Consider the following 22092-nt stretch of genomic DNA (forward strand, 5'->3'; position numbering starts at 1 on the left):
TCAAAACAGCAGCTGTACAACTTCAAGATTGTCTTTTTGATTTGTGGTTTTACCACAAATACCGTATTTTCCTCACTGCAGTCAAGCCATCTCGCTCAACAGTTTCAATAAGCACCACGTCTTTACAGATGCACAGATGTATTTACTGTTCTTTCATAACTGGCCTTCTAAATAAAAAAGGACAACTCAGTAAATCAGACAATATCTGCATCATAGTTTTTATTTTTATTTTTAACATTCATTGTAACCAGCAGTTGTTGTTGTGGTGATAGAGTTGATCAAAGGCGTTGTTGTGGCAACTAATGCCCCACTTTTTTGAAAGAATAGTTCAACATTTTTGGGAAACATCCTTATTTGTTTTCCGTGAAAAACTTAACTTGTTATTTTTACACTTCACATTTGTAAATGCTACGAGAGTGGTATCAATCTTCTCATCTCACTCGCAGCATGACAGCGAATAAGTGAATTTCCCAAATAGTTGAATTCTCCCTTTTAGCCAAGTTTTTAAAACCAAACTATGTTGAAAAATTTGAATGAAGATCAGTGACATTTTTACCGGTGCACCAGTTAACAGGCAGAGTTTCTTGTGTGCACTTTATGCAACACACAGTCTATAGCACAGTCTATAGCAAAACAAACGGTAGAGCCAAAAATATATATCCTGTTGCGTGCATCTGTCAGTGTGCTATTTATACAGGTTATACCCCATTTCATACTATGATAGTGTATGTGATGCTTTTATAGAAATAAACTGGTGTCATGTCTTTATAATTCCTTAGATCATGAAGGAATGGGCAGAGGCAGACAACCAGTCAAAGAATCTGCCAAAGTCAGAGCGACAGGCCCTGAATGAGGTAAGCAGACATTTGTCAACCTGCTGCATTGGGTTTATTCAATGGTTTAAGTTATCCTGTGGCAGTGGAACACCAGCTTTACTCACCTTTGCATCTACTCCCTCATCTTTCCTCTATAAGCACTTCCAGTCTGTGCTGCAAACGCTGGAAGAACAGGTTGCTGGAGAGAGACAGAGGCTGGTGGAGACTCATCTTGAAAGAGTGGAGGCCATACTTAACAACAACCGCCGCCTGGCCCTGGAGAACTACCTCACTGCCGTACAGTCTGATCCCCCTCAGGTAAGTCCATCGTGGAGTGCTGAGGAGGGGAGAAAAACAGCACATATAGAAAGTTAAACCTGCCAACAATCACAAATCTGCTTTAGATTATTTCTCTGTGGTACCTTTTATTTTACTGTCTGGCATTTCCTGACTCTGTCCTCCTTCAACTCTGTCTTCCAGCCAGAGCGCGTGCTGCAGGCTCTGAAGCGATACATGAACGCAGAGCAGAAGGACCGCAGACACACACTCAGGCATTACCAGCATATTGTGGCTGTCGACCCCCAGAAGGCTGAGCAGATGAAATTCCAGGTGTGTGTGTGTGTCTGAGAGTGTGTGAAGATTTGCTTCCGAGGCTTTTTTATCCACACCCATGCTTTTGAGATGCAAGGCTGCTTTCTGCTGACCATGAAACATACAGAACATTGTGTGCTGAAGAGCTCGTACGTGTTGCGGATAAGTTAATAAATACTTTTTTTTGCAGGTGTACACACATCTCCATGTAATTGAAGAGAGGATGAACCAGAGTCTTGCACTGCTGTACAAGGACCCTACCTTGGCTGAGGAGCTGCACAATGATATCCGTAAGCTTTAACTACTATTATCCATCATTATATCCTTTTTTTTCAGTTTTCAAATCTGCAGACCCATGTGTGTGAACGTGTTGATGACTTTGTTTTTTGTTTTTTTTTATGTGCCACCTGTAGAGGAGCTGGTCAAGGCAGAAAGAGGAGACATCAGTGAGCTCATGACCACCTCCTTTTCCGAGACCCGCACGACTGAGGAGCTTCTGCCGGCTGAGAGCGAGGAGGAAAAGGATGATGAAGAGGAAGAGGAGAGAGCCTTCCAGAACAGGCCTTATCCTCCGCGCATTGGTATATACATCCACATACTACTCATACAAATTCAACATCCTTAAGTCCGTCCTAATTGTGTAAGTGAGGTGTAAAAACGCCAGGCTGCTGTTGTTTATAATGCTTTTTTCACTCTTTTGTTCTCTAAAGAACTGCAGTCTAATAAGAAAGGTGAGCTGGTATTCAGTGTCATTAAAAGCATGGTTTCCTTTCTGTTTACAATGATTGCAGTGTACTTACTCTTACTTTTGCTCACATCTACATGTTTTTGTCTCCACCCTTAGTGTCTGCAGTCGATGAATATGACTATACCACATCTGAGAGAGGCCCTACTTATGAATATGAGGAAAAGGTAATGATGATGATCATTTTGGCCATTCTGAAAGGCTGGTGATATTTCAAATAAACTCCATTTCAGTTTAATAAACACTATGTTTAGTCCCAGAAATATGTTTTTGCGTCCCAATATTTCTCCTATTCTTACACATTCCCTGTCCTTAGATCAACACCTCTGTGGAGCTCAAGCAGGTAGTCAACAAGCCTCCTGAGATCGAGAGAGACGAACTGGTAAGGTCTAGTATGAGAATCATAATGTTCCTGTGTTCAAAAACAAGTGAATAAATTTGCATGAATTCAAATTAAAATGACTTAGTTCATATTGTCCCTACAGTACATGTCGCTTTTTTAATGCACATTAATCACTGCACATTTCTCTGTTTTCACAGCAACCCGATGCATTGGAGACGTTTAACCGCGGCGCCATTGTAGGGTTGCTCGTGGTGGCCGTGGCGATTGCCATGGTGATGGTAATCAGCTTGCTGCTGGTGCGCAGAAAGCCCTATGGCACTATCAGTCATGGCATCGTAGAGGTACGATCCTAGATAGGCCTTTTTATTTAAGCCAAAAGCAGTCTTAACAATATAATATGTAATATGTTTGCATTAGAATGTCTAAAAATGGCACTACTAAAGCTTTCAAAACTCAATATATTATATTTTTCAAGAATGTAACAGTGATGGTAACGGATTGGCTTTTTATCCATAATTTTTATTGCTCAATTGTAAAGTGAACCAATACGTTGTATTTCAGACGGAGCTGCTTGCGCCCAAACTGTCATGCAGTATGAAATATGTGAAAAGACCATAGCATGCATGTACAGCAGGGCTGCCTGGTTTGGTATATAGTTTCTAATTCTTTTAAAATAGATAAGATTGCTTTGTATTGTTTTAGAGATTTTCTTTATATGTTTAGCAAATTTAAGTTGAGGATCTATGACCAATCCAAGATATTTAAATTCTGTTACAGATTGAATTTTTTCATTTTGTAAGTTCATCTTAAATCTTTCATTTAAATCCAATTTCTTAATAGAAAAACGCATGGAAACTGTTTTTGTAAAATTAGCACCAACTGATTATGATTGAGCCACTGTCCGACATCAGCGATACATGCAGAGAGTACATAAGCTGCCAGCTCTGGTGACTTAGCAGGTACATAAAGAACTGCATCATCTGCATATAGCTGGAAGCTGGCACCTGAACAGTTTAACAGTAGATCATTAATAAAAAGACTGAACAGTAAAGGACCAAGTATAGAACCCTGTGGTATGCCCATTTTGATGTTCTTGATTGAGGATTTTTCCTGGTCAACTTTGACACACTGTACTCTAGCCTGAAGATAGGATGCAAATCCTTTTTTAAGGTCAAGGAATACTGCTCCCACCACCTCACCCCTATCCAGGGATTTTTTCACATTTTCAATAAAACCAGCTACACACTTACAGTACAGATATGAGAGTGGTATTGATCTTTTCATCTAACTCTAGACAAGAAAACAAATAAGCATATTACCCAAAATGCCAAATTATTAATTTAAGGTAGTTGGTGAATAAATACTATATATAAGAAGGCTTGTGGGCTCTCCCAGGCCCAGAAGCCGTGGCAGATTCTTAAACAATAAACAATGTATTCATATCTCAGTTGATGGTATAGTCCTTGCTCGTAAATTTGTCTTTAGTGTGTAATAATTAGAGCTTTTGTGTGTCTCGCAGCAGGTTGACCCCATGCTGACGCCAGAGGAACGACAGCTCAACAAAATGCAAAACCATGGCTATGAAAACCCTACCTACAAATTCTTTGAACAGATGAACTGAGGTACTGGGGCTGCCAACAAGTCATGCCTGACCACTTGTTTTGTCGTCCCCCTCCCCCAGCACCCCCACTCTTCCTTACAGTGGTGTCCCAGCTACACTCCCTTTGATGGATTTATGAAATAACTGAATAAGTATGGGGAACCTATTGTAAATGACCAACAACAACCTGTCATCACTACTAGAATGTGAATAATGACATATGATACAAACTCATTTATTATAACACACAAACACATTACAAACACACTTATTATAATCTAATACTCCTATTAGATAAACCTCCTCTGAGTAGAGGGGTAGAGTCTGAGGATTATTCTTACCATTCGTGGTGCCACAGCGTTTCATAATCCTGAAAACATTCACCTCATAGACAGGAAAACCATCCCAGTGGCATGACTTGACCCATTGCTCCTCACTAGATGTGAAGTTGAACGGTACATAATGCTTTATAGTATTTATTTTTTAGTAGTAGACTCTTTCGTTCAAATTGTACCGCAGATATGATGTAACTGTGTAGATGAGTGCGAGTGACAGCCTAGTTAAATGATGGTGTAATTCTCAATTTGAAATTCACTCAGTGATAAAAGGGCAATTACAAAGTTTTTGTCAAGCTGTCCTTATCTCCATGAGCTACTGTAACATTGGACAATACCTCTAATATTAAGACATGAACATTAAGTGAGGATGTGGAGGTGTTTACTTTGAATGTGTGAGACATTTAAGTTTTAATTTTAAAACATACAGAATTATGTTCTGGTACAAAAACATCATATTTTTTAATTGTAAGGATCTGCTCTCATTATTATTATTAATTATTTGGCCAAATATACCAAATATTCCATTTAGCTAATTTAGTCAGTGAATGAGTTTATTTTATTTGTACTGCTACCTAAATAACTGTAAACAGAATAATCAGAAGTCTGTTATGTTGATGAAAGCATGACAACTTGGTGTATGATACTGCTGTATTTATTTGTGCTGTTCTTGTCATTGCTTTTGAAAAGTTGGAAATGTCACCATTCAAAATGGACACTGTAAATAACGTAAGAAATACATACTACTAGATGTAGACATTTCTATGATTAATTTGCATCGATGTTATGGAATAATACATAAAACTAGTACATTGTGCTGTTGCGAGAAGGAGAAACATTTTCCTAACATGGCTGATTGAAAACGGACTGTTGTAAAAACCAGCACAAGACAACGACACAGTAACTTCTTTCTGAATGTATTTAAGGTAGACATTGAGATTCCATCTTCTTTTTCAGTAATGCATCATTCCCCTAGTAGACCTAATAGGAGTAGTGAAGTTCAACACATCCAACAGACAGAATACATGCGTGGCGTCCTTCTCATCACTTCCTGTAGCAGCCTGTTCATTTTCACATTTGGCAGATGCTTAGGCGTGTTATAATGCACAGAGCAGCGGAGTGTAAAAGCCACAGCTATAGTGATGTGAAGTGTCAGTGTGTGTAGTAAGACCACACTCAGGCATGATAGTAGTAAAACATGTTGTATGTCTTTAAATCTCCCAGTTTGACAATTTTGGACTCAACAACATTAAATGTTAGTACTCTATAGATGCTATATTTAAGTTACTCTCTTCTTAAATAGCTTTTCACTGAATGAATCATTGTAGTTTGTCATATGTATGATCAACATAGTACCCTGTAGGTAAAGAAGAAAGGGATTGCCCCTTTTTTCTGGCTGATTGTTAACTGCTTAGTGTGTCAGGTAGAATTTCCTTTAGCCACTTCTATCAGAACATCTTGGTTAAGGAAGGTCACATTGTGGGATTTAGCTTTTTGTTTATCAGTCTTTACGTAACTATGCTATAGTAGAGATAATCCATACCAAAATTAGTTCATATTTTATTTATTTATTACTGGTGGAAGTTTTCTTTAAAACCCTGCATTTGTCCATTCAATGTAAAAGTTGTTTACTTATAAGTTGTGTTTTTTTTTGTAAAGTTTGCTTTGCAATAAGCAAAAAGGAGTTTGACTATCGGAGGTGTGATTTAACATTAATCTTCAGTTTTTCTCGTTAGGCAGGTTAATTGCAGGTTGCGGTTGTGTTATGACAGGTGAAGAGAAGTCATAGCCCTTGTATAATTTGTACAGCTACGTAAGTGAATGAAAACGTTGTATGTTCACAGTTTAAGTCAGTTGATCTTGTAATGATACTACTGAAACCATAGATGAGAATAAGCTTGCCTGTGTTTCCCAAACCACTGAAGGTTTCCTACCAGCATTTAGCAGACTTAGAATGGTGTATACTGTAGTTAATCAAATCACATTTGTACGTACGTCCTCTGTCAAATTCTGGACTTCTTTGTTGGTCTGTCCCCTTCTCGGCGAAATATAAACAATGTTATTGAGATTTTAATTGCTGCATTATTGCCTTTTACAATGCTGTGTTTTGGATGTAATTATTCTGTATTTTTTATTTCTATGTAATAATCAGTTGGATCAAGGGTCATGCTTTTCACCTGTAATGTAAATGTAGAAGCTTGTATGAGAAAACATTGACAAGTTTATAACATTCAGAAATGTGAAGTATAGACAGACATAATGGCCTCTGCCTAATTGACAAGGAGTGGCACTAAGCACAAGTAGAACCAAATTACTCAATTTGTGTACAGGTTGCTAAATGTTAGACATTGATTCTGTCTGTCTGATTTCAATTATACCGCATTGATTCTAGGGATGTTGATAGCACCATTGAGAGAGCTGTTCTTCATTTTCATTCAGACCTTTAACCAAAGACATGCTCCACAAATAAGCAGACAGTCATTCCTATTTGGCAAAGATGTTCTCTGTTGTGTAACTGTATTTGCAAGCAATCTGAGAAATGAAAACTAGTCAAGCTAATTAATAGTGTAATAAAAATGAATGACCCATAAAATACTGTGTCTGTGCTTATTGAATTACTTCTTCACAGATTTGCAGATGTTCATTCATTCATCTCACAGAGTCAACATGCAGGAGATTGAAAACTAATTATGATGTAACCTGTGTGATGAACCCTATGATGTAAAAGCCCCAGTCAAGAGGAGGGAAACTGTCTGACTAACCCATTCTGGAAAATCTTTTTTTTTTCTTTTCTTGAATCTCCTCAGTTGAATTTTTTGGAAAAAGAAACCTAAAGTGCACTTAGAATATATTAGAATTTGTTTGTTTGCCTTTGCACATTGCAATCTAAATTACAATTAGCAATTGGTTTCATCACTAAAAGCCAAAACAAGTTCCACGTTTTTAAGGTATGATTTGATGTTTACGTCTGAAATACAAGTCCTGCTTTTTTGTGTGTTCGACATTGACGTAATATAATACATTTGATAGCAAAACTTTCTACAAGATAAAATCGTAATCAAGATAAAGGTCAGGTGTAAGATAAGGTTTTCTCTCAGTTCTCAGTATGGAGTTTCAGTGACTCCTTAAGCCACAGTGTCACTTCTGTGAGGCCAAAATTAAAGTTCACTTCCTATGTCAGGAGAGATACATATGATACATATCACCTCAGTGCTCTTAACAATGTAAAATAAACTACAGTATATAGGCTTTATGCTTCAATGAGTTTCCTTCAGTTTTAATGGCCATATTAAGTTGTGTTTATGAGGGGCCGGGGATATAACATTTAACTTACATTAGAATTCTATAAACAATGGTACTGTACAGAGAAAACTGACCAACACCAGAGACATACAGTGTAGCACTTCTAACTACCCATGATAATCTCAAAATCATTGTAACATTGTTAGTAGCTGATGAGTATTTTCCTTTGAACTTAATGTAGTGCAATGAGTAATGATATACAGTACTGTAGCTGTGGGGCTTCATTTCTAAGCAAATGACTGCTTTAATCAAATCTAATTCCTGTACTTTATGCTGTGATAACAAAAATCAACTGATTAGCTGCCTTGACACAGTTCCCAAGCAGCAATTCACCTGACTGTCACTACGTGGGTAGGCCTCACACTTCCTTCACCCACAAATTACAACGAAACATCAAGACCCAGCCCCTAGCCCTGCACAGGATCACTTCTTCCAAACCACAACACTGACGGGTAGTCCTGCTTACCCAGATTACTGTGAAAAGGCTCTGTGGCTGTACAGTGACAGTTTGTCATTGATGCCTCAGCGCACATCAGTCATTTTGGTAGTGGTTCCTCTGAAGTCGACTGCTACCTATACTGCCACTGTGGTAATGTAAGACGACTCATATTAACCATGACTTTTATCACATTACAGTCTGAGTGTGCATTGTGTTTAGTTCACTAACACTTTGATTCATTCAACAAAAGAACAATATGAAACCCCTTAGTATGCAGGGATTAAAACGCTTGGTAGATAGATCAAAGGTGTGTTGCTTACTTGATGAATAAAAAGATAAACATTGCTAACATCATATAAGATGCGTGGGTTCTGAGGGACACACTAGTGCAGAATGAGTGAAGAATCTGCATAGACTAGCATTTACCTCAGAGACCCCACACAGACACCTCAGTGAGTCAGCATTGATGCTGGGTCTGATGGTTATTGTTAAACTGACAGTGAGGGGATAGCAGATGCTGAGGAGTGTGGTGTGGGGGACTAACAGTCTTGCTATTACTGGAAGGTGAAGCCCTCAGCTCTAGCTGTATCCTTTCCATATGGTGCTAGATGACATTTAAGTGTTGGTATAATGCTAATTTCTCTGACAGGAATAGATGAGATCACACTGGTTTGTAGCAATACTTGATGATAACTGCTCACACAGAAAAAAGGTATGCACAGAAGCCCCCCAAATGTCAGTACACACACACACACACACACACGCACACACACACACACACACACACACACACACACACACACACACACACACACACACACACACATACACACACACACTGGAAGGTCAGTAATATATAGCCGTTGGAAGGAAAGCACATCTTCTGAAAATAGAATCATAACTTGACAAATGTCACCTAAAGTCAACAAGTCAAACCTGTGAACACAGCAATTACAAGGAAATCACCTTATGTTTAACACTACACAATGCACACACTAACACTTCACACATGTCCCTTGACCACAAAAGATATAAGTGGAAAGGACATTACTCTATGTGTGTTTAAATGATACATTTGGAATTTAGTTCTTAGTTCTTTAGTATTTGGGGGCATGCTTTGCAGTCGCTCAGAACGCCAGATATTTTCTTCTATGTTCAATTGTGTAAGGTTTGGCACGCAAGAAAATTCTGAAACAAGTCCATATGTTTGCTTACACTATGCTCATGACATAGAAACATCACTACACAGGACAAATGGAGGGCAGCATGCCAAATTTAATTTAATTTATTTTACATCATATATGTTTCCATATATTACATGCATACATCATGACCAAAACAACTCTGGAAATTAGATGGTACTGTATGTAACATTACAACATCTCTTCCCGAGCACACTCATATATCACTTCAAGTCATAAATCTGCAGTTACTGTAATTAGACCTACACATAATGCTGTAGATCAGAACTTCTGATGACAAGCATAATCAATATTAGATCACTTTCCAATGACGCATTACTAACTAGTGGCCCGATTAAAGAGCATAATGTTGAGGAATGTACAGTTAGTGAGAACTGTATATGCCAAAATATTATTACCTCCTGATGAATTCTGTTTGCCTGATATTAGACAGAATTGTCAACTCATTACATTCAGTTTCCATATTCAGCCTGACATTACCTCCACTCTAACCGATTTCCGTGGGGGAGGAGGATTTGATTTTCCCCAACTAATGATAAGAGACCAACGTATCCGCCTGAATCTAATGTCATTTTAAGCCAGGGCTTTAAAGAGTGGAGTGAAGCAAAGTAAAAACAAACTACAATGTTGGGCGATAAAGAGAGGGTTAGGGATGTGTTTCATCTAGAGTCTTTTTATCAGCTGGGAAGCAAAAGAACGAGCAAGACCCATAGCTTGTGTGAGAACATCCCAGTAGAGAACACAGGCATCATAGCTTCAGCGAAACGTCACTCACGCAACCTTTGGCTGTGCAGTCTTTCTTATTACGCCTATTACTTCAACAGTTTTACAACAAACTGGGAATTTCTCTTTATTATTATCTTTCAAATTGACAGACAATGTGTAATTCATGGCACAATTTCACGGGATCAAAAATGTACAGTATTTGTCTCTCGTCTTGACTACCATTCATATTTCGGTAACACTTTACAATAAGGTACACAAAAAATAGGTTACTGTTTTTGAAAGGGTAGTTACTGTTTTTCAGAAGGGTAGTTACCCTTTTTCAGAAGGGTAACGAATGATTAGTTACCCTTTTTCAGAAGGGTAGTTACCCAGGGTAGTTACCCTTTTTCAAAAGCTTACGCTCCCAATTAATTAGATTTAATTGCAGGAATACTGCCATCTGCTCCCCAGTTGCAATTTACCATCAACAATCTATCCCAGCTGTTGAAAAGGAAAGAGTGGAGAGCACTTAGTTTGTTATTTAGTTTTTGTTTCAGTTTGTAATCAAAATTTTTCTTTCTTTTTACACTTACAGCATGTCTGATTGTGCTCAATGCATCTCTCTTAATTATGTCTTTTTCTATTGGGGTTGTCTTTGGAGATCCTTGTTTGCTTTAAAGTTCCGTGATTGTCTGCTGCCTTTTTTATTTATTGTTTTGTAATGGGGTAGCCTTTTGGCCCCTTGGGGCCGAAAAACTTTACAACAACCTGCATAGCACAGACTCTACAGCCAACATTCACTCTCCTTTAGCTATGTTTTGGTCTCCACCAACTCTCAGAAGTATCTTGCTCTTGAGCTGCTGAATGCTCCACTACAGTATGTACACCAACAATGTGCTAACTTTGTCAGCTGCATTTTACAAATACATTTTGAAAATCATTGTATAAATATTCACATATTATATCAAAGTATATTATATTCAAATGATTCTTGCATTTCAAATGCAACAACTGAAAAACAAACAAAAATAGTGTGTCCTTCTAAAATGTGTATGCATGCAGAGTTTTAATAATACTGTATAATACAATAATAAATAGGCTGCTAATAAAAGCTTAAAACATAGCTTATTAGTTTTGAATGGCCAAATAAAGCTTTAAAAGGCAAACAGGAGTAATAATGTACTCATTACTCAACCATCGAAGTCTGCTAAACTGACCAGCTCTCTACAGTTTTCACACAGACATCTGATATATATCGAAAGGACAAAGCAGATATTTTTATTTTAAGGGTGCAGGTTTCAGTTAGGCCTAGGTCTGCATAACAGTACCACTGGGCTTTTGTCTGTATGTTTCCTGTCACAGATCAGTGTCTTTGAAGTGGTTTTTGTCTCAGCAAAGAACAGCCTATTAACGTAGTGACCAGCAAGTGATGCTGGAGGGGAGGAAATCATGTACAGCATGTACAGGTATACAGCATCAGTAGGGGAAGCAAATACCACTCTAACCACTGTCCCTGTTATGCTCAATTTCTCAATCACACACGGGCGCACACACACTCACACACACACACACACACACACACACACACACACACACACACACACACACACACACACACACACACACACACAGACACACACACACAATTTGGTCAGATGTCACCTTTCTAAGTTTCAGAAAATGTGTTACTTCTGTTTATTTTGTGATTTGCATGCAATATCAATATATGTTATGTTTTCTACCCTGTAAAACATTTGAAAAAAATGTAATAGTAAAACTGCCGTAGCAAAAAAAATGCTTTAAGCAAAATAGACTTTAAAAAACAACAAACAAAAAAAACTGGTTAACATAGGAAAAAGTTAGTCTTTCACAGTCAGTCTTTTATCACAAAAGAACAAACCAATGAGCACCATAATCAATGAACCAATAAGGAAAAGAGATACGTTGAAGAGGAGGGACTGTAAAGGCAAAGGAGGAAACCACCCTGTCCCTCACCAAAACCTATACCCAGACAGACATGTCACTTTGCAAGTCACTTCACAGTCATGATGCGAGGTAGCTTTTCATTCTCCAGGGAGAATTTTCACTAAACACCGGGCGGGTAAGTTTCTCATTCACACACCTTGCTGCTTTTTTTAGTTTCTAAACTTGAAACCACAAGCAGATACACTTTAACGCTGCTCATCTAACCTGTTTTCTGTGATCTACTGTGAACACAACCTAGTGTGCCGCTATTGATCTTCTGTTGCCCGTGGAGGCTTAAAGTTCAGTCTTGTGACTCCAGTTCTTTACATGCGAGATTTGGGGAGGCTGGCTGTAAGTTCATGTCCTGTCAAAGGATGTGTAAACCTGACATATGCATGCAAGGTTTTCCCCTGTGTAAGCATTGAGATAGTACTGTGACTGCAAGAAGCTCAAAGACCTGCAAACTATGTCACAACTCTGCAAGAGTGCATTGTAAATTTGAGCAGCATCAGGGGAAATTTGATTATTGCACAAGCCAGTTACAAAATATATTCTAAAGATACAACAGATTTAGACAAAGTTTGCAGGGACGTGAAGCATAATAAAACAGAATACAATACAGTAAAATAAGTGATGTAAAGGCCAGCGGCCTCGGGAGAAGACCACTACATGCATTACTAACTACGCATAATTAAAAATATACATGTCAGGTGCATCACATTAATCACATTAATGAAAGTAGGAGTCAGCCACAATATTTGAAAGTTCAATCTAACAAGCAGTTAAAACTAAAGTTGTTTTTTTATTGGCGAGCCAATCTAATAAACAGTCGCCACTGAAAGACAGCAACATTTCTCTCTGCAAACGAAAAGGATTAAAGGTTTGTATATTAAACAACAACACATTGCACTACTTTAAAGTTTCTGCAGAACATCCTTGTGCATGAAATAGCATGTTGTTAACTCAAGTCGCCTTAAAGTTATTTATCATAAAATACATTGTAGAACACCATATGAATCGACCTGCTAAATTACTATCGCCACAGTGCTGCTGCTATGACTACAGTAATACAATTACACCACTATATATTAATAGCATTATTATTTTATAATTATATATTCATTTTTATTGATCTTATTATGTAAAAGGAAATTCATGAGAAATAAAATGACTAATGTACAAAATGCATGACTGCATATTTTACAGAATATATTTTAATTGGGCATAAAAGATTAATTAACATAATTTAATAAATGTTTGTTGTATGTTGTAATATTTCGACAATATACAATATTTTGATCAGGTAGCGCATAGCTTTTGACAGCTGTAAGCGGTCTACTGCTTTATATTCATGTACGCAGACGATACTGTAGGGTTCACTGGGCTGATGCGTGCTTGATTTGTATGATCATTTTCCCTACGTTCTCTCAACTTTGTGCACTCAACATTGCAAATTGTATAACTGTAATTACTTTTTTAATTAATAAATTAACGCTAAACTGACGCCTAAAGCTTGCTGGCTGACTGGCTCTTATCAGATATAGTAAATCTAAATGACTTTCTACTTCTGATACTGGAGCTACTTCACTGTCACTTTCACTCTCAGCTATACGCTTTTGTGTTTAAATTTTAAATAAAATAGTTACGAATTTAGTTAATTTGATTAAGAGCAGAGAGAGTGGGTTTTGGAAGGCGCACAAATAAAACTGCATGCACATTTTAAAAGAATTCCAGTAATGAGACAACTAAACGTCATTTTGTTTCACATCTACTTTCCATTTACAGTCACCATCAGAGGACCGAATGGGGTTGCAACTTGCTCTGTAATAGCTCACAGTACTTGTGACCTCCACTGCAGAAACCAACCACACACTGTATAATCATAAAAGTTCCATATAGACTTCAGACTGTGTGAAGATGACAACTTCAGGCATCCGGTAGTTTCGACTCACAGCCACAATGTTTTCATCCATGTAATCTCAATTTTATTAAAATTCCAAATATTTCTGTCACATACTTACATATTTACATAAACCCACCCTTGCATTTGATGTTTGTCGTATCTAAATACAGTTATTGTTGTTGACGCTCAAACTTTACTCATGTTTACTCATGCGTACAGTCATTAGTCATGGTTTCATATACTGTTACGGCTTTGTGGCTTGAGAGTGTGTATGTGAGCGCCAAATATCAAAGCTTTCACAAAACGGTACATTTCCACACATCAACCAGAAATTCAGACACAATATCAGATACAGTTGTGATTGACATTTGAGAGTCTCCTAAAAACAAATTGTATGAATCCTATTGGTTGTCAAGATAGAAATATGTGGGTGGGTTATTTGCTTTAAAATAAAAACCCATAACCATTTTATAAACTATTCTTTAAACTAGTTAAAAATTAAATTCGCCGGGTGCCCGTATAGCTCTGTTAGTAGAGCGCGCACCCATATAAAGAGGTTTACTCCTTGACGCAGTGGCCCCGGGTTTGACTCCGACCTGCGGCCCCTTTGCTGCATGTCATTCTACCCTTTCATGTCTTCAGCTTTCCTGTCAAAATAATGGCCGAAAATGCTAAAAAAAAAAAAATGTATTTCACTGTTACACCGTCTCGTCGTAATATAAACAAATAATGAAATCACTTTGGGTACATTCTGCCCCCTCAACTCTCATTACAGGTAATGTTGTTTGGAAAGAATTGAAAAATAAAACTGTACGAACCACAGATAAACATATTATCTGCTAATCACTCGCCAATCCCTGCTGTTGATTTGCAAAGTGGTTTTCCTGCTTACAATTTAGCATTTCTTGAAATGTCACATACCTCGTAATCACCTGGAAAGTTAGATGTAAAGCTAGATGTAACTAATTTTGACACAGTGTGGGCATAATCTGATGGTATCTCTCTCTGATTGTTTTTGTTCCTTTGACTCTCTCTTCTCAGACGTTTGATAATTTAAATTCGAAAATGATCCGAATCAACAACACCCAATACTTCCACTTCCTGCAGCAGGCAGATGCCTTACGTCGCTCAGGGTCGCTCTGTGATGCCATCATCTCGGTGAAAAGTCAAACTTTCAGGGCTCATCGGCTGGTACTGGCTTGTGCTAGCAGAAGACTTGCGCAGCAGCTAGCCCAGGCAGACATAGACAGCCCAGTCCACTGCACTCTGGAGTATTTATCACCCCACACCTTCCAGCAAGTTCTGGACTTCACCTACACACAGACTCTTGAGGTGTCTGTGCATGACCTGCACCTGCTGCTTACAGCTGCTCAGTTGCTGGAGATGCAGCCGCTGGAGGACCAGTGCAGGAAGCAGCTGGGCAATCTCCACTACAGAGCCAGAGAGGAGGGCAAAACGAGAGAAATCATATGTGTCAAAGACGAAAAAGAAGAAAGTGCCGAGAACGATCAAAAGCAAAAGGAAAGTCCAGTTCAAGAGGAGAAACTAAAAGAGAAGCCTTCCCCAGTGGAGGAGGCAAGCAACTGCATTGTCATGGAAAACCTCTCGCCCTCTGATCCTGATGAGAAGTCCAACAGTCAGCCATCCCCAAGAAAGAAGCCCAAACTCTCCCCTGTGTCAGCAACATCCCATAACAGAGACAGTGTTTTCACCAGGCCTGCCAGCAGCAGTTCCTCTTTCTCTTCTCCCTGGACAAACATGTGGAGCTCTGTGAACACCCTGAGGCGGTTAGCGAACTATTCAAGCTTAATTGCAACTCACCCCCTTCAGTCCCCAAACCAATCCTCTGTAGCATACCCATTCTCCCTCTCCACCCCCCACGTGTTCCCTCTTCTCGGCTCTCATTTTCAAACCCCTGTTCACAGCTCTGTAATGGGCTACTCAGGCTTTTATCCACATTACACACAAACGCTTCACGCCAGGTCTACAGGGATGAGGAACATAATCAAGCAAGGCCTGTTAAAAAGAAAAAAAAACAGCCAGAGAGCATTTACTGGGACCGTTCAAACCAGTGAGCAGAGGTAAGTCGAAATTCGGACATGATTTTGGAAACTTCTTCTTTTTTTTTCTTTTTACTTTCAGTCATTGTCTCCCTATTTTTCCTCTCACAGTCATTTAGAATCCCCTAATTTGCTCAGTTGTTCCCTTGCGACAGCTTGTTACCTGACTCAATGCTGTTTGATAGAGCCTCCTGCACTTTCCAACTACAGCAGTTTCACCTGTTAACCCTTCCCTGTCAGTCAAGTCTTTTTCTTTTTTGACAAGTCATAATCTTTGTTTTCAGACTAATTACAGCACACAAGAGCAAACTATAATACAGTAACATAGAAGTTAATTTTCCAATAAAGATAAATATAAGTTTTTAGCTTTTTGTGTTAGATTAAAACAAACCATACTTGCTGTTGTGATACTAGAAAATTGTTTTTGGGTGATTTACCTCCTACTGCACACTTGTTCCAAAGGGGAGCCCCCTAAATTTCTCCCCTCCTTTGCAGACTTCAAGGTTTTCCACCCACTGAAACCTAGTTGTTTAGACATGGACACTTTGTACCACAAGAAATTGTTCAAAACATGTGTGTGTCTTTCTGGAAAAATATAGCTTTTCATTATCCTGCTCCTTGTACTCTCACATTACATGAAAGTTAAATGAGCTTTTAGTCTGAACGAGCGCTATAGATACAGTATCTTGTGGTTGGAGATGGAGAGGAAGGAAAGGGTGTTAAAGGATGTAATCTGTGATAGCACATAATGTCGTAAAATATATGCCGACTTGCTGTATGGTTCCTCAGTGAGCTATCTCTTTGGAGCACAAATAAAAGCAGTTTCTTTCTTATTGTTAAAGGTAGAAGTAGTGTACTCTTTTACAACTGTTATAAAAATGTATTTTCCACAGTTACCATGAGGTACCCAAAGCCAGCAAAGAGAAAGTTAAAGACTGCAAACACTGCAGTACAAGCCTCCGTGTTGATCCAGTGCTGCGGGAGTCAGCCTCCACATTACCAGGTAATGATACGATCATAACAGAAACCATACAGTTACATATTTAATGATCACAACACATTAAACATGCTGGTGTTACTATCCAACACAATCATGGCTGTAAGCAGTACTCCTGTGTAGAACCAATCATTGTAACACGATAGTGAGACAGTTCGTCATGACCTCTAACCTCAGTAGACTCCAGCAGCTACGTAGCTACGCAATGGAAAGTGATAAAAAGAGAGTTGTGGTTTTGAGAGCATGGTGCAGCAGGAGCAGGAGTGTGGTTACTAGATAAAGCTATATATATATATATATATATATATATATATATATATATATATATATATATATATATATATATATGCAGTACAGTATGCACTGCATCGCAACAGTGGTTTGTCCTATACCAAACAAATATCATGCATATTTATTTCATTAAATTACGTTATAAATGTAAATATTTTAAAATTATTAAAAATTATGATTTTAATGCAAGTCAATGCAATACCACAAAAAAATAGCTAAACCAACAGAGTGGTGTGTGTGTGTGTGTGTGTGTGTGTGTGTGTGTGTGTGTGTGTGTGTGTGCAAGTCAAGGCAAGTATGATAGTTCGTCTTGTACAATCAAGCTGATTAACATGTTTTATCTGATGGAATGTTATGTTCTTCCTTAAAGAGATAAGGCTAATGGTAAAACTGTGCTTTACAAGTGACTTACTCCAATGCAGTTTGCAGTGTCATAACTTACGAAAAGTACTATAGTCAGTAAGTACAGTAAGTACATAATACTACTCAAGCACTTAGGGACAATCTGTCTCTCTCACGTATACAATTATAAAATGTGTAATAGCACATATACAAAAAAAGTATTAATGAAGCATTTGTGTTCAATGACGCTATGAGATGTTTCATTGTCTTTTGTTTTTTCTTTCCCCTGAAATGATATATGTTAATAAGGGCAATGCAAATGTAAGCATTATCTATATAAGATGTTAGGTCTTTTAAAGTGAGAAGTGAATAGAAATATTGGACAGGAAGCATGCTAATGACAACAGGTCTCAGCAGGTTGTGTTTATAGAGGTGAGTGTTCAATTGTTGTGGTTTATTCTCTCATTTTCCCCTACTACAGTACGCACCCTTCTTATTTCAGCATCCTGTCTATACTCTGAGGCCCAGGTTTTCACTTGAGAAACCATAAATAAAAAAAAATGTACTGAAAGGCTTCAGAGTTGCTACTTTAACCTCAAAATCACACCTTTGTAATTTAAAAAAAGACCCAATAACATCTATGGCTGCAGACGAGAGATGTGTGCATTGTGACAGGAAAATAAGCTTGTAAAAACTGAATGTATTGTCTTGCAACAGGATGCTGACCTAAAACAGACTTGTGCCTTTCAAGGTGATTGAAATACTGTGTATCTGACCTATTATTCTAAAGCATATGCAAGAAACTGAAACTGGCATTATGATTAATTCGCTATCATGTCAAGGAGGCGCGGGAGTATTATAATGTGTGACGGCTTCTGTCGATTTAAGCAGGATTTAAAAAAAAATGCAGCTTTATTATTTATTATCGATTAATATGCTGATTATTTTTTTTCAATTCATCACTTAATGGTGTGGTCTATAAAATGTTAGAAAATACCAACAAATGCAGAGCCCAAGGGGATGTCATCAAATGTGAAATGTTTTATCCAAGCAAAAGACAAAAGACAAAGATATTCAATTTACAATGACATAAAACTGAAAAGCAGAAAAGCACCACAAAGGAGAAGCTGAAACTAGGGACTAACGATTAATTCATTATCAAATCATTTGCTGATTAATTTTCTCGATTACTCAACTAATCAAGCAGCTCTTAAATGATTCACTTTATTGTAAGTAATTGGTCATTTTGGCGGCTTGCAAATCCCATTGCCCTTTAATGTTTTTGTCTATAAGGACGTAAATATGACAATATACATAAACAATTTACACATAACAAGAGCGAAAGGGGAAAAAAAGCGCAGATTTATGAGCTTACATTTTTTACTGTGTTTGATAGTAGGAAACAGGAATGAACATGTAGGGGTGGTCTGTTGGCTGCTGCAGCGAGGCTCCTCATTGCCCACCGCAATGTTCAGACCTTGATCTCTTCTCCCCTCATCTTGTGTTTGCACAGGTGATGCCTGTGCAGGGTGTCGATTCTGTGAAAGAGGAGATGTAGTTCAGCGTGAACCACAGTCCAATCGACCAGACCACAGAAGTGAAAAACCCTACCAGTGCCAACACTGTCCCAAGAAATTTAGTCTGAAACATCAACTCGACACACACATCCGCGTTCACACTGGTAAGCACACTGTTAAAATCGACAGCGCACGACAAAACATGCTTTGTCTGGCGAAAGAGGGCACTTATGACTCATTTTTATCAACTCTCACAGAGAAGTAATCTCTCTTTAGTCTCTTTTTTGTAGCCGATGGTTTTTTTTTAAGCTTAAAACTGTGCTAGCCCTTTTGGATGTTTTAGACCATTTACTAAAGTATTACTGATACATCTTCCAAAGCAGCACTATTGTGGTTTAGATTTTTGACCAACTTCCAGGCAGAGGACGGTTTCCACTCATTGTAATACTATGAGCCACACCTTACAGGAACTTGAAACTTGCAGACTTGAAATTTGTGTGAGGTAATCCATCAATCAACGATGAGCATCTAGCTGCTTTAACTGATTTAAAGCTACTATGATTATTTCTGTAATGTAATGCAATTAAAAGTGTGCCCTTACAACTGTATTACCATGCAATGTTAGCTGTGACCACAGTAACAACATCAGGCAGAATATTTACTGTGATGAATTTCCTTTGTCAAGCAATTTTCTCAGCAAATGGGCCCATTTTTTCAGAAAGAATGGGTCTTTAAGATGAAATCTCATCCTAAAACAATATTTTAAAGAACTGTTTTACTTCCCCTGTCATCGAAATCTTAAATATTAATTTGCTCTAAAACAGAAATATGCAAACACACACATGAATATATATTTCAAAAGCAGTTGTTTTAAAAAGGACCTGCTGTTGAGTTTTAATCTTTCTTTTATAATGATATGATGAATGATAGTTAATACCTATTGATCTACTGTAGTCTGTTTTTTGTTACATCCACATACAAACATGGTTATACATATAAGTTTTGCATAAATCTGAGATCTGAATGTTTTGTTTAATTTCACTCTAAATTAAGCAATTAATCTCATAATAGGTAACAATTAGACCTGATAAATTACAGTCAAGTAATATAATATACCCTATCAAATTACCAAATGGTATAACACTGGCAAGGATTACACTTTTAATGGCTAAAGGTATGAGACCCTCTCACATATAAGCACACCTCCATTGTCTTCCTTCCTTGCTGCTTCAAGGAGAGAAACCTTTCGAGTGTCGTCTCTGCGGGCAGCGTTCACGGGACTACTCAGCCATGATCAAGCACCTGCGCACTCACGGCGGGGCCACGCCCTACCAGTGCACAGTGTGCCTGGAGTTCTGCAATAGCCTGGCTGCCATGCAGAGACACGTCAAGAGCCACGCGGTGCAGGACTTCCCTCCTGACTGGAGCATCAACAACACCTATCTGTACAACTCACACATGTGAGCCTCACAGCACAGACTCCTCTGTCTACACAAAGTTCTCACAAGTGTCGCTTCAGTTTGTGCCTCTCATGTACCACCAATAGGCCTACATCTCAGTCACAGAGATTATCATGTGTTTTTCTGAAGAATACATCCCCGATGATGTTTATAAAAAACAAGAAGGTCCTTTAACAACACTTAACACTCTCAATGTTACAACAATATTTGGATCAACGACGGTTCATATCCAGGATAATCCCCGGATTTTCCGCAAGATGTCCCTCACCTTCCGTTCTTTGTGTTGCCATTCTTAAACTCTGTTTCAGTTTCAGAACCTCCAAGCAGACAAGCTACACGCTGAAAATGGCAAGTTTTGAAGAAAAATGGCATCGTGCAACAAGGCAGGCCTGCTTGGCTCTTTCAGGGAATGATTGTAAAAATTTACAAAGAATATGTTAAGGGAATTTACTATCTAATTAAGACGTTTTGGGACGGATTGGTGGGGATTTGTTATGGACAAAATACGCTGGTAAGAGCAAATTAAGTTTAACCACGTATCCAGCTAATTTAAATAGCTCACTGGTCTCAGGTCTACTGTGTTGTGCGAACCGTTAACTTAGATTTAATATTGTATGTGGCGTTTTCTTTTGTGGGGTGCAAATGTTTCACCAAAACAAGTTCCTTCCCAAGACCATTTTGCAGAGCCACTTTCTCTGCGTCTGGACGATTATGATTGGTTTAAAGAAATACAAACAACCCACAGCGTATTTTTCTCCTATCCAGGGATGTATTTGTGGAGGAGCTGGACCTTACTCTGTAGCGCTGTGGAGATAGGTCTGGCAATGCAAGACTATGACAACACATGAAAGGCACAAACTGGGGCTATCACACGTGTTGCAATAACCTCGATACAAACTGAAACTGCTCTGTATTCACATTCACAACTGTAGAATAGAGAAATGTGGGACTCTTGACATGTCAGAAAACATAACAAAAGTGTTTATCATTTAATCAGGTCATGTACGTGCATTAAAGCCACATCAACAGCTTCTCCTCGTGAAATGACGCAGGCACCTTCCCTCTTACTTTCATACTTATTGGAACTTCTTGTGAAGTCAAATCCCAGCCAAAACTCATATATGGTAACATTAAACCATTTTTGGAAGACTGTATTTATTAAACACTGACAATAAGGAATGTGCTGGACAAATAAAAACATCACTGGACAGCTCATTAAACTGCTTTGGTTCATTGAGATGAGAATAACTGAGATTTTGTGGGCAGCTATGTCTGTCTAGCTAGTGACAAACTATAGTCCAGAATTTTCTTCCATTAGTTGATTTTTTGCATCATCAGTCACTGACCTAATTCACTAGTTGCAGTTCAAAGGCATGAATATACTGAGTAAATACCAAGTGGTATTTAGTAACTGCCATACCTCTCTAAAAGCACCACACAAGTATGACTATATGCAGTATGTAACCACACACAGTCAGA

At 38.2% G+C, this 22092-nt stretch overlaps 2 protein-coding genes across 4 annotated transcripts in view; both read left to right on the forward strand.

The window, feature by feature from the left end:
• Window positions 1–7022, forward strand: part of aplp1 (amyloid beta (A4) precursor-like protein 1) — a 33642-nt gene extending 26620 nt beyond the window's left edge. Inside the window, exons 8-17 of one of the 3 annotated variants that reach the window (XM_028579520.1) lie at window positions 780–854; window positions 975–1133; window positions 1296–1424; window positions 1597–1696; window positions 1820–1987; window positions 2117–2137; window positions 2251–2318; window positions 2468–2533; window positions 2692–2835; window positions 4014–7022. In XM_028579520.1, coding sequence (XP_028435321.1) covers window positions 780–854; window positions 975–1133; window positions 1296–1424; window positions 1597–1696; window positions 1820–1987; window positions 2117–2137; window positions 2251–2318; window positions 2468–2533; window positions 2692–2835; window positions 4014–4115 — 1032 coding nt within the window. In that variant the 3' untranslated portion in view covers window positions 4116–7022. The remainder of the gene's footprint in view (window positions 1–779; window positions 855–974; window positions 1134–1295; window positions 1425–1596; window positions 1697–1819; window positions 1988–2116; window positions 2138–2250; window positions 2319–2467; window positions 2534–2691; window positions 2836–4013) is intronic. The other 2 variants (XM_028579521.1, XM_028579522.1) reach the window with 2 other exon arrangements.
• Window positions 7023–12095: 5073 nt separating this feature from the next.
• zbtb32 (zinc finger and BTB domain containing 32) lies at window positions 12096–21281 on the forward strand. The gene is made up of 5 exons (XM_028579544.1): window positions 12096–12179; window positions 14988–16027; window positions 16900–17009; window positions 19150–19317; window positions 20388–21281. Exons 2-5 carry the CDS (start codon window positions 15012–15014, stop codon window positions 20615–20617), a joined length of 1524 nt encoding a protein of 507 aa, XP_028435345.1. The 5' UTR covers window positions 12096–12179; window positions 14988–15011; the 3' UTR covers window positions 20618–21281.
• The last annotated feature ends 811 nt before the right edge of the window (window positions 21282–22092 follow it).

The sequence above is a fragment of the Perca flavescens genome, chromosome 6 (genome assembly GCF_004354835.1).
Source record: "Perca flavescens isolate YP-PL-M2 chromosome 6, PFLA_1.0, whole genome shotgun sequence".
NCBI lineage: Eukaryota > Metazoa > Chordata > Actinopteri > Perciformes > Percidae > Perca > Perca flavescens.